At 47.7% G+C, this 12,294-nt stretch overlaps 1 protein-coding gene across 1 annotated transcript in view; it reads right to left on the bottom strand.

Annotated features, from left to right (window-relative positions):
• Positions 1 to 12,294, bottom strand: part of TMEM192 (transmembrane protein 192) — an 86,445-nt gene that overhangs the window by 53,640 nt on the left and 20,511 nt on the right. Inside the window, exon 2 of the mRNA XM_075347357.1 lies at positions 4,178 to 4,324. Coding sequence (XP_075203472.1) covers positions 4,178 to 4,324 — 147 coding nt within the window. The remainder of the gene's footprint in view (positions 1 to 4,177; positions 4,325 to 12,294) is intronic.

The following is a 12,294-nucleotide window of genomic DNA, read 5'->3' as shown; positions in this document are numbered from 1 at the left end:
CTTGACCTGGGGGTCCTGTCTGTGCGGCGATCGGGCCGCCGGGTGCCTGTGGCTGCATGCGGGCTGCCGCCGGGTGCCTGTGGCCGCCGCCCGCACGCAAGCACAGGTAGCCAGCTGCTTGCACGCAGGGTGGGCGGGCAGCCTGTTGGCTGCCACTCTGTGCGTACGGGGCGGGAGGCTGTGCAGCAGGTTACCCAGTTTGTCCACGGTCCCAGTTTCAAATGATGGCGGCAGGAGCAGGCGCATGCGCAGATGGAGCTCTTGGATGAGAGCTCCATCTGTGCATGTGCGGCTCCAGGCGCCATCATTTGAATCGGGACAGCGGACACTCACTGCACCGGCCTGCTGCACGACTCACCCACCGCCATGGCTCCTAGCCACCACGGACGCCACCGCACCTGCCATCACGGACCCTGCTGCCACTGACCCGCCGTTTACCAAACTGGTAATTGGGGTTGAAATGATCAGAGAAATACATAAGGCATTTGTACAAAATACTAGATGTACAAAAGACAATATAAAAGTATTATAAATGGCGAGAAATACATAAAAACATTTGTACAAGTTTCCCTGAAAATAAGACCGGGCCCTATATATATTTTTGGCTCCTGTTATATATTTATTTGTCTGTCTTCTTTGATGAAGAATCTTTAAATGGACTGTCAGGTCTGGTGATTACTCTTTAAGAGCAGATGGATGGTCAGATGGGCATGAATTGAGCAAATCTTCTCGTAAAATGCTCGAGTCCCATCAATTTCCATTATGCAGAAGCTGTGACTACCTGAGCATTCAACCTCTCGAAGAGTACCGAGCACGCGGTAGGATGGTAGTGCTCACTCAACACTACTCAGGTCATTTTTGCATACCATACTAATGCCTATTATTCAGAATGAGTTTGGGCAGCTGTGTCAGGATATGTAACTTATTGCATTCTGTTGCCCCGCTGTGTTGATGTAAGCCCTGGAAAATTTAGTCTTGCGCCGTCTGTTAGGCTATGTGCACACGTTGCGTTTTTTTCAGCGCGGAAAAAAAATGCACCCTCTCGCAGAGGGGAGAATTGTAAACAATGCGTTTTGGAAAAACGCATGCGTTTTTCGTGCATTCACTTCAGGTGCGTTTTTGACCACATGATCCAGTGACAGTGCCACAGTACATCCAGTACACAGTGCCAGCCTTCCTGCAGAGATGCGAGTGGTGTCCACGGGAGAACGCAGCTGCCCATGCCCACGATTTGGGTTCAGGCTGCTGTGGAGCTCTATGTTACCTGCAGAGAACACTCTCGTCTCTGCAGCATAAATTGACATGCTGAGGCTCGGGAAGCTGCACCACAGTTGCGGAGAAGAGAAGCACAGTGGGCACGGGATTTCTAAAATTCCTTCCACTGTGCTTCTACTGCACAACGCAGCGTTATGGACGCAGGGAAAACACTCTGCGCCCATAACGCTGTAAACCCGGATTGTGGGCACACAGCCTAAAATGTGTCAATGGATGTCAAACATATATATAACGTCCCACCCCCCCCCCCCTGCATATTCTAAGCTGGCGCCCTTTAGTGCCTTTCATGTGGCACTAAAGGGTGCCTAGCCTTGTATTTAGCCCAAAAAAAAAAATTAAAATAAATGACGTGGGGTCCCCCCTATTTTTGATAGCCAGTCAGGGTAAAGCAGACAGCTGTAGCCTGCAAACCACAGCTGACAGCTTCATCTTGTCTGGTGATCAATTTGGAGGGCTCCCCAAGTTTTTTTTTTTTTTGTTTATAAATAATTTAAAAAAAAAAAAAAAAAGTGGGGTCCCCCCCCAAATTAGATCACCAGCCAAGGTGAAGCTGACAGCTGGGGTCTGGTATTCGCAGGATGGGAAGAGCCATGGTTATTGGACTCTTCCCAGCCTAAAAATAGCAGGCCACAGCCGCCCCAGAAGTGGCGCACCCATTAGATGCGCCAATCCTGGCGCTTCGCCCCAACTCATCCCGCGCCCTGGTGCGTTGGCAAACGGAGTAATATATGGGGTTGATGCGAGATGTGTAATGTCACCTGGCATCAAGCCCAGCAATTAGTGATGTCACGGCATCTATTTGATACCAGACATAACTAATTGACAGAAATAGCAAAAAAAAATTAACCAAAAAAAAAAAAAACAAATTTGAAAAAAAACACTCCCCAAAAACATATCCTCTTTCACCAATTTATTGAAAAGAAAAAAAATTGGGTCCGCAGTATCCATTTTTGACGTCCCACGTCGCCTCCGGACCTTCTAGAATATGGGGGGGGCACGCTCAGGGAACGTGTCCCCCATTTTCTAGTAGTGCATACCCTCCATTTGAGGAGAGTGGGTGCAAAGAATCTGCACCCACTCTCCCCGGGTCACAGCTGCACAGTGCCGAGCAGCAGCAGCCAGCGCAGCTCACACTGAACACAGGAAGCCGTCAGCTGCTCGGCACATGTGACCGGCGCGCACTGTGAAGGAAGAGGGGGCCGCAAGGGAGGGGTTGGGGGGGAATCAGCGCTGTGACAGGTACGGGGGTTACCGGGGGGAATAGGGGGTGACCTGGCAGGGCCTGGGGAGCAGTTTTCTGTCGCATGTGTTATTGCACATGTGACAAAGAGGAGTAGGGCGGCCGGTGCGCTGCTGTGCGCGTGGCCATGTTGGATTTTCGGGATGGAGGGGGGGAGGGGGTTGGGGTCGGGGCGGGCACTTTGGCGACACCGGGGGCTTTCCTGAACTTTGCCAGGAAGTGAGGTCAACAGGAAACCTCTTTACCTCACTTCCAGGTAAATGCCTGCGTTCTGTGTTCTGTATGCCGACAAAGCCCACGGACCGCAACAAAAAAGCAGCTCACTGCGTTGTAGCTGCATTCTTACCTGCATCATTGAATTCAATGGGGGAGAGAACGCAGTCACAACACACAAAAGAAGTGACATGCCGCTTTTCTTTCCGCACCGATTTTTGGCATCCAAAACTGATTTTTCGGCTTTCTCATACACTTTGCTGGGAAAGCTGAACGCATGCAATTTGCCACTGAAACGCTGTGGTTCTAAACGCAGCGTTTCCGCGGTAAAAAACGCAACGTGTGCACACAGCCTTAATGTAAAAAAAAAAAAAAAAAAAAATGAATAATTCACCCCTTCCCTTCCCTATAATCCTGGCCAACCATCTTCGCCGGCATCAGTGATTCGGTGCTGTCAGACAGAAGTATTACTCATCCAGGAATGCATTGCCATCTTCGGACTGGCCATCTGCTCTACTGACACAAGATTGACAGCATATATTACGATGCTGCTGTCACTAAGGATAGCAGACAGTCAGTCTGAGAATGATGCTGGAGCGCAACTACATTTTCCGGGCTTACAGAAACAACGGAGCAACACAAAGCAATAAAAGTTACATATCCTGACAGGACTGCCCAAAACCTACTTCAAGATACCTTTAGTATACTAAGGAAAAATGAACAGCGACTAAGACTTATTTTTTTGAGCAGGGCTTTACTCTAAGCATACTCAAAGAAAGATCAATGGCGACTGCTGCCACGACACCTCTTCCGTGCCCACAGCATAGCTGCCCCTTCCTCCCGTGACCCTCTTTAGCCACTCCACCACCGTTCCTCTCCCTGGTGACATATTATAAGAAGCACTAAGTTTATAAGACGAACCCTCATTTTAACATTAAAAATTATATTTTCCTCCTCTACATTTGGGGTGCATCTTATAAAGCAAAATCTACGATCATGTTCTCACCCATCTGGTACTTCAGGGTTCAGAAGCTGATACCAATACAAAAAGCAAGGGAAAATCATGCAGTCATCACTACAGACATCCAGTACAGATTCCATTCCCTCCAGGTGAGGTGGATTCTCTACACCCCAGGACTCAGTACTCGTGGTGAGCAGTATATGCTCCCCTTTATACCAGGCCAACGTTCTTCCTGAGCAGTGAACCCATTTGTTATTTTTCAGGGCAGCATTTCCCTGTATCTGATGGGTACCCGGGATTTGTTTTCAGCCCTGATCCAGGTTTCCTTGAGGATATGACTGTTTATATATTTCAGTACTTAAAAAGTTAAAATGGTTTTATGACAAAAGAAAGTGCAGCTTGTATGACATTTGTGCACATGTAACCAAAAGACTAATCAGCATTTTTTTTTAATTTTGAAGCATTTTGATTGTCATGAAAGTACTTACTTGTATTAGAAGAAGGAGAAGGTTCACAGTGAAGGTGGGAACAGGCCGGAACCTTGGCCGGGTGTCCACATAAAGCTTGTGTGACGGAAGGAGCGGAGCATTCAGTAAATACTCGATATCCGCACTCTGGGTCAGCTCTCCAGAACTCTGCAGCAGAACAGACGACAGCCATTACCAAATACATCTACAATAAAAACACGGCTCCTGTGTAATACTGAAAACACGCATGATCGTACAGGCAAGCCATCACTCACAATGCTGGATTCCTATGCGCCTCCATATAGTTCCTCCTCATGAGGGCATGCTACATACGGTGTACAGAATAATGGCTGACCAGTCAGAAGTTACTACATCAAACCATTTCTCATCCGCTGACAAAATTAATCACGCATCTATCGGATAGGTAATAACTTTTTGGTGAGGGGGCTGGAGGTGTCCAACTACACTTTTATCCCATTACAAAATGAAGAGGCAGGTTGGACGCCTGACTTGCTTCAGTCATGAAAAAGCTGTGTGCGGCACTCAGCAGCCACAAAGCGGTGGTCAAACATGCCCCTCCATTCTAACAGGAATAAATGTTCCCCATTATACTGACCAGTGCAGGTCCCAGCAGAATAGGCGATAACTGTTTTTAGGCAACCCTTTAAAAAGGGAACCCGTCAGGTCCTGTATGCTCCCAAAACCGTTCCGAGTGCATATTACTAATCCCTACCTAACTGGCACAGCCTGTAGTAGCATAGAGATCTTTAGAAAAAGTATTTCTAAAGATCCTTTATGATATACTAATTAAGCCAGCGAGTAGTCGCAGGGGCGTTACTTCACTTGGCATGCTAACGAACGCGTAGCGCCAGAGGCATGGCCGCTCACCTCTCTGCTGTCACTGTGGCCGATACTGGTACTCGTCTCAGTGCACATGGCCCCTGGACTTTGAGTCATGCAAACTATGAAGCTGGGTGTACGAATCCCGGCTTCAAACTGGTGTAGTGCGCATGACTGAAGGCCCAGGGACTTCTAATCAGTCGTCCTGCATTCTGAGGCTGTGTAACAGATACACACATCACTGCTGATGTTAACGCTAGGCATGTGGGCATGCTAAGAGGGCGGAATGAGCGCAGGAACTAACTACCTTGCGAGTAGTCCCTGCGCTCATAAGCATATCAAAGGATCTTTAGAAATACTTAAAGGGGTCTTTAGAAAAAGTATGCTGCTAGATGCTGGGATGGTTAGGCAGGGATTACAACACGCACCCTGAACTGCTCGTGGCTCTGGGTGCCCATTGCACCTGACAGGTTCCCTTTAAGACATAAGATTTACCTGTATTTCAAAACCAGAGCGGAGTAGAATGCAGCAGCAAGACCAGCCATAAATAGAGCAAACTGGTTCCCATCCGTTCTCCTATAGATGAAGTACAATTCTAGAATGATTTACTTGTCTCTATGATAACCTTCAGTGAAGTATGGAAGTAGAGGCTCCATTGTTAGTCTGCGCCCCCAAAACAAAGGCTGAGAATCACAGAATATTGCATTGGAAAAAGCAATACTTTCAGCTGTAAAGTGTAACCAAGAGAAGCATGGTCCTGAAGACCCTCCACACACATAGCGATAGCCTGTATTGGTGCCATGACCAAGCCCCATTTTTCATATCTGACATGTGTCAGGTCATGTGGTGATTCAGGAACATTTCTACATTTCTAGTCCAGACATTGTTAGTTTTTTGTTTAGGACTCATTGTACTTTACGTTCATGGTACATTTAGAGCGATTTTTTTTTTTTTTTTTTTATTATAAAATAAAAACCTAAATAAATATCAAATTTATCAAAATTTCAAACTTTGAACTTATATACACCTAGTTTCTTAGTGCACTATCCCACACAACTAAGATTGCTATGCACCCCAATTTGTATTCCATCTGTCTAGATTTTGGCGGTTGGTGTCTGTTCACATTAAGTCATCAGGCCTTGTCCACATGCTATTTACTTCATGCAGCATTTGCTTGGACCTGTCCCGCCCACAGCCATGACTCAGTCATGGGTACGGGATTGAAATAGACCAGGTGAGTGCTGCTAAGAGCAGTTCTACTATTCATATGTGAGGCCGTATGGCACATTTTATAAAAATATTTTAGTGTAGGACTGCCTCAAATGAGATTTGCCGTGACGTGGCGAGGAAGCTCAAGAAATTGCAATTTTTTTGCCAAAAATATCAAAATTTTTATAATAAGTACAGTTTGGAATGTTTAGTGCTGAAGTGCACATTTAGTGCTGGCTTTTTGTTTTTCTAAGATTGCAGAAGGCCCGTGTGTGGAGGGGGGCTCTGGAGCTGATCCATTTACACACCAGGTATATACTAATTAATTATATTTAATATCCAGTATCTTTTCGAACAGCAGCGTCTAGAACTGGAGTTTAAAGAAACTATCACCAAATTTTTCATGTTGAACTTGACACAATGTTTGCAGAGCAGAACTGGGGGCGTGTACTTCTACCCATGTATGATGCTGACCAATCACAAGCAGTGAGGAACACAGCACAAAAAGAGGTGGGTGTAATGATACAGCTCTGATCTCCTTGCTTCACCTCCTGCATAATTAGACAGCGTTGGGTTTAGAGGACAGATTATTCAGCTTTCAGATAAGGTCCCTGTGAGGGAAAGGGCAGCATAGCCGAGGACCTGTGCCACATTACATTAGGGGTTTCATTCAAACTACATTTTTGTGGTTCTAATGGAAATCTTGACATAAGTGCTTAGTGTAGAGTGCATCATCCTTGCCGAAGGCCTAATTCACATGTCCGTATTTAAACACGTACTTTGTTAAAACAGTCACAGTACCACTTTTTTTTTCCCCATCAGTGGTTTTCACATATTGATAAATTAAACTACTTGTACTTAGCAATGCGAAATACAGACCGCATCCGTGTACTATCAATGCGCTGCACGTGTTTTTCATCGACACAAGCCTATCTGCACTGCCTTGAAATGGTGGGGATGCGTATGCGTTTTCCACTGCCAGTGTAAAAAAAAAAAAAAAAAAAAAAAAAAGGACATTAGCACCTTAGGTTATGAGTAAGGGTGGTGTTACACACAGCAACGACGTCGCTGCTACGTCACCATTTTCTGTGACTTTGCAGCTACGTCGCTGTGAGTGACATCCAGCAACGACCTGGCCCCTGCTGTGAGGCCGCCTGTCGTTGCTGAATGCCCAGCTTCATTTTTTGGTCGTCGCTCTCCCGCTGTGACGCACACATTGCTGTGTGTGACAGCGACGAAATGAAGCGAGCAGGGAGCAGGGGCCAGCATCTGGCAGCTGCGGTAAGCTGTGACCAGGGTAAACATCGGGTAACCAAGGGAAGACCTTTACCTGGTTACCCGATATTTACCTTCGTTACCAGCGTCCGCCGCTCTCGCTGCCAGTGCCGGCTCCTGCTCTCTGCACATGTAGCTGCAGTACACATCCGGTAATTAACCCGATGTGTACTGTAGCTAGGAGTGTAGAAAGCCAGCGCTAAGCTGTGTGCGCGGCTCCCTGCTCTCTGCACATGTAGCACAACGACGCGTGTCGTTATGATCGCTGCTGCTTCTGCTGTGTTTGACAGCTAAGCAGCGATCATAACAGCGACTTACAAGGTCGCTGCTGTTGCGTCACAGAAAATGGTGACATAACAGCGACGTCGCTGTCGCTATGTGTGAACCCAGATTAAGTGTGTTCATGGAGAAAAAAAAACAAACATGCATCTGAAAAGTCTTTTTTGATTTTCGGGAAAGCAAATAAAAGTTTTTTATTATTATTCTTTAAAGAAGTTATTTTGAGAACAGCTGTGCGAAGGCTTTTTTTTGCAAGAAGATGAGTTCTTGATTCAATTGATACACATTCTAGGCTATATTTTTTTAAGCTATGGTAAATTTAGAAACAGTGATACCATTAAAATGTCCATTTAGATTAAATAAAAAATGCATTTAAAAAAAAAGGGGGAATTTTTTAACTTACTTTTACATAATGACATGAACATTTTTTAAATTTGGTCTAATACACCAATACTTCTGTATTGCAGCGCATTAGATGTCAGTTATACGCAGATACAAGGGACCATTAGGGTATGTGCGCACGTTGCTTTTTACCTGCTTTTTTGCTGCTTTTTCTTCTGCGCTGTTTAATGCCAAAATGGATGTGTTCTTCTATTCAAGCAAAGTCTATGGGAATTTGGGTTTCTTGTTCACACTAGGTTGTTCAAAATGCTGCCTTTTTGTGGCAGAACTTTGGTCAAAAACTCAGCTTTTCAAAGAAGCAACATGTCAATTGTTTTTGCCATTTGGGTTTTGCACTGCAAAGCTGAGTTTTTGACCAAAGTTCTGCCACAAAAAGGCAGCATTTTGAACAACAGTGTGAACAAGAAACCCAAATTCCCATAGACTTTGCTTGAATAGAAGAACACATCCATTTTGGCATTAAACAGCACAGAAGAAAAAGCAGCAAAAAAGCAGGTAAAAAGCAACGTGCGCACATACCCTAAGGCTATGTGCCCACGCTACAGGATTTATCGCGGATTTGACGCGGATTTTGACGCGGATTTAGCGCGGATTTGCCGAAAATCTGCAGCACAGCTACTCCCCAGCCATTTCAATGGCATTTTGGAAATGCTGTGCCCATGCTGCGGATTTTTCCGCTGCGGATTTTGCCGCGGATTTTGATGCGGAACAAACTGCAGCATGTCAATTGTTTGGTGCGGATTTGGTGCGGATTTTCTGTTTTGAATGGGGAAAAAAAAAAAAATAAAATCCGCATCAAAATCCGCGGCAAATCCGCGGTAAATCCGCGGCAAATCCGCGGGTGCGGATTTGCCGCGAAAGTTGCGGATTTTCAGGCAAAAAAATCCGCAGGGACCTTTTACTGTGGACACATAGCCTTATGCTGTTGTGGCACCAATCGTGGATGATGCAACACGGTAGTATAGGCTGATCTCCGCTCAGCCAGCACCACAGTTATTCCTTGATGCAGTAAAAAAGGTAGCGCTGAGATATAGGGACCCCAAATGAAAAAAAAAAAACAAAAAAAAACCTAGATCACTTACCAGTAATTGTTTTTTTCCAAAGCCATGACAGCGCCACCTGAGAGATAAATCCACCCCTCATTCTGGATAGGAAACTTACTAAAAATAAAAAGGGCGGCACCTCTCCCATGCATCAGTTAGGTTACAGAGCACAGAGAGGAGGCGTACTAGAAAAAGCCAAGGTTAATCCAAACCCCATGGACCACCCCCACTATTGTGAAGGGCAAGAACCGAGCGCGCAAGGCAAAAAGGGGTGGGAAGCAGTGGCGCTGTCATGGCATTGGAAAAAAAAAAAAAAAAACAAACTGTTACCGGTAAGTAATTAGATTTTTACAGTCGCCACGACAGCGCCACCAGAGAGATTCGAAAGAAAAACACCTTTAGGGAGGGAACCGAACATAGGACACGAGGCAGAAGAGTCAGCTGGTAGAACGTAAAACAAGGCAGACAAAAACAGACAAAGTCCCACGTGAGTGAGCTGAAGCATATCTGCAAGGGCAGCCCAGGAGGGCGACAGAACCGTAGAGCGTCCCGTAAAACCCCGAAGCACCAATGTACCATGGGCCACACAGGCCTCCCCAATAAGCACCCGGAACCTACTAGTAACAGACCCTCTGGATGCCGAAAGCCCAACCGTGGATCGCGGATACAGACAGATACAGAGAGGAGTCCCTCTAATACAAGGAAGAACGAGTCTTCCGCAGGGACTGGAGAATAGGGACCGAAGGAGGGAAGACAATTCCTCCAATATGGAAGTCCCATGCTACATGCGGCAAAAGGACAATGGCCGTATGAGGCTTGTCCCAAATCAGAAAGCCTGGCTGTGAGAGAGCCCAAGGACACTAACAGTCCGGACCCAGGACAGTGCAAGCAGTAGCCACCGTGAGGGGTAGGGAATAGAGGAGAGGGCAGAAGGAGCATTAAGAGCAGTCAATGCACAAACCCACCCCCAAGAGCGAAAGAAGAGGAAGGGGGAAGCTGGTGACCGCAGGAAGGATACTGCGAACCCATCCAATACTGTCAACCAGCCACTGTACAGCGCCTTTAATGCCGACTCGCCCCCTAGAAGTGCCGACAACACCGAGGGCAGACTGTGCTGAAGTAGGCCAGAACTGTCTGAAACAGGCCCCTGAACCACCGGAGCAGGAGAGCCCCCAGGAGAGAAGAGATTGTGTTCCCGAATGCTGCCTCGACAGACCCGTGAAAAAGGAAGCAAGGTCGCCCAGGCCGGGGTGTTTGCAACCAGGATAGCACGAGTCCTTCCCTCAGCTGTGCCCCTGGTGAGTAGGGCCATTACATTTATTAGGAAGAATGACCGCGTAAAAGAAAGGGAAAAAAAAAAAAAAAAAAGCGAACACCTATTCCAGCACCCAACAGAATGCAACCAACATGGTGCAACATGGGTAACCGAGGAAAAGCAAAAAGTGCTGATACCCTTGGGCACCGTACCACGAACTAACAGAACCCCAGACACAAGGGACTCCAGTCCCCCAGGGCTACATGGCCCCACAGGCGAATCAATGGGTAAGGCAGAAGGCTACCAACGAACGCACAAAGCGCCGGCTAAAAGGAGTTAAACAAGAATAGCAACACTAGGCCCCAACATCGAGGCACTGAGTACAAGCACAAAAAAGGTGCCAGGCACAAGGCCAGGAAGCGACTGACAACAACCCTAGGAGAAGCCAGGCCCCCTCAAGGCCCTAGGCCCAAGGCTCAGAGCTCGAACATACAAGGCACAAGCTCAGAAGCACTAGGCATTGGTATAAAAAAGGTACCAGGCACAACACAGTGGCACAAGCAACAGAGGCACTAGGCTCCAGTACGGAGGTCACAACACCAAGGCTAGTCACCGCACAAGATAGGCAACAGTCAGAAGCACAAGGTGTTTCACAGGCACTAGACACACCATACGCGCTAGGCACAACATAGGACAATTGCCTCTGCCGGCCTTGGTGCCTAACAGAAGCACCAGGCACACCATAGGCACCAGAGGTAATAGGCACCTCGTGTGTTAAGCACAGCCTAGGCACTAGGCCCAGCCTAGGCTCTAGCCACATCAGAGGCACTAGGCACATCAGAGGCCAATGTATTCCTTATGGTATGGCTCATTTGAAGCCCCAGAGGAAAGCGGTGCGGGGGAGCCAATCCAAGTGGACAGAGCCGGGGGGGGGGGGCGAGCAGTCTGAGCCCTATTGTGAGGGCCATGAGGCTGGAGGAGCGAAGAAGCCTCAGACTGCCAATGAGAGCCATGCAATTGTGGGCTCCAAAGAAACCACCACGGAAAAACAGAATAGGCCCCTGAGGAGGCTCCACTGAAGGGGAGCTTCCATTTTCAAAGAATGTAAATATCCCGAGCACCTGCTCCACTCTAGAAGCAGGCCGACAAGACAAATGGAGTCTGGGACGCCGCCATTAACCGAAGCTGGAGGAGCAATCGTTGCCTGCGGCAGAAATTCACCTGTAACTCCACAAGGGCTGGTTTCCAGAACTGAAACAAGACAGCCGGGAGGTCCCCGGTCAGTATAAGGGCATGAAGGCAGAGTCCGCCCAGAAGCCCCACAATGCTCGGGACAGACAGAAATGAAGCCGGGAAGTAAACCGCCACTCACCACCATGACGGACCGCATCAGCTCGAGGCGGGAGGTATGTCTGAGAGCACCTGCGAGAATCCGCTGCTCTGAGTTTATTGCTATCCACCAGGTAAGGCCCGAGTTGGTACAGGGAAGGAACTCTACCCCCATGCAGAAGCGGTGGGCAGCGCCATCTTGCCCGTTCCTGCAAAAGTGCAGAGACTGCTTCCAGTCAGACCACACCTGTTAGGACCTGGAAGTCCGCGGCGTGCCAATGATCGCCGCTTTCACCCCCAGAAACCCTTGACCCTGTAAGCCGCTGGCGGGAAACAACTGCAGCCGCTCCGGCCTACGGGACATAAAAGGACCAAGAAAAAAAAAACCAAAAACCACGCAACACCAGCGTGACTGTCAACTGCCCAAATTCTGATGGCCCCGACAGGACACAGACCCGGTGGCTAGTGAATACACTGCAGGGGCAAACGTCCGAAGCAGGATACAG

The sequence above is a fragment of the Anomaloglossus baeobatrachus genome, chromosome 1 (assembly GCF_048569485.1).
Source record: "Anomaloglossus baeobatrachus isolate aAnoBae1 chromosome 1, aAnoBae1.hap1, whole genome shotgun sequence".
Taxonomy (NCBI): domain Eukaryota; kingdom Metazoa; phylum Chordata; class Amphibia; order Anura; family Aromobatidae; genus Anomaloglossus; species Anomaloglossus baeobatrachus.
This window is presented reverse-complemented; position numbering and strand designations above follow the sequence as displayed.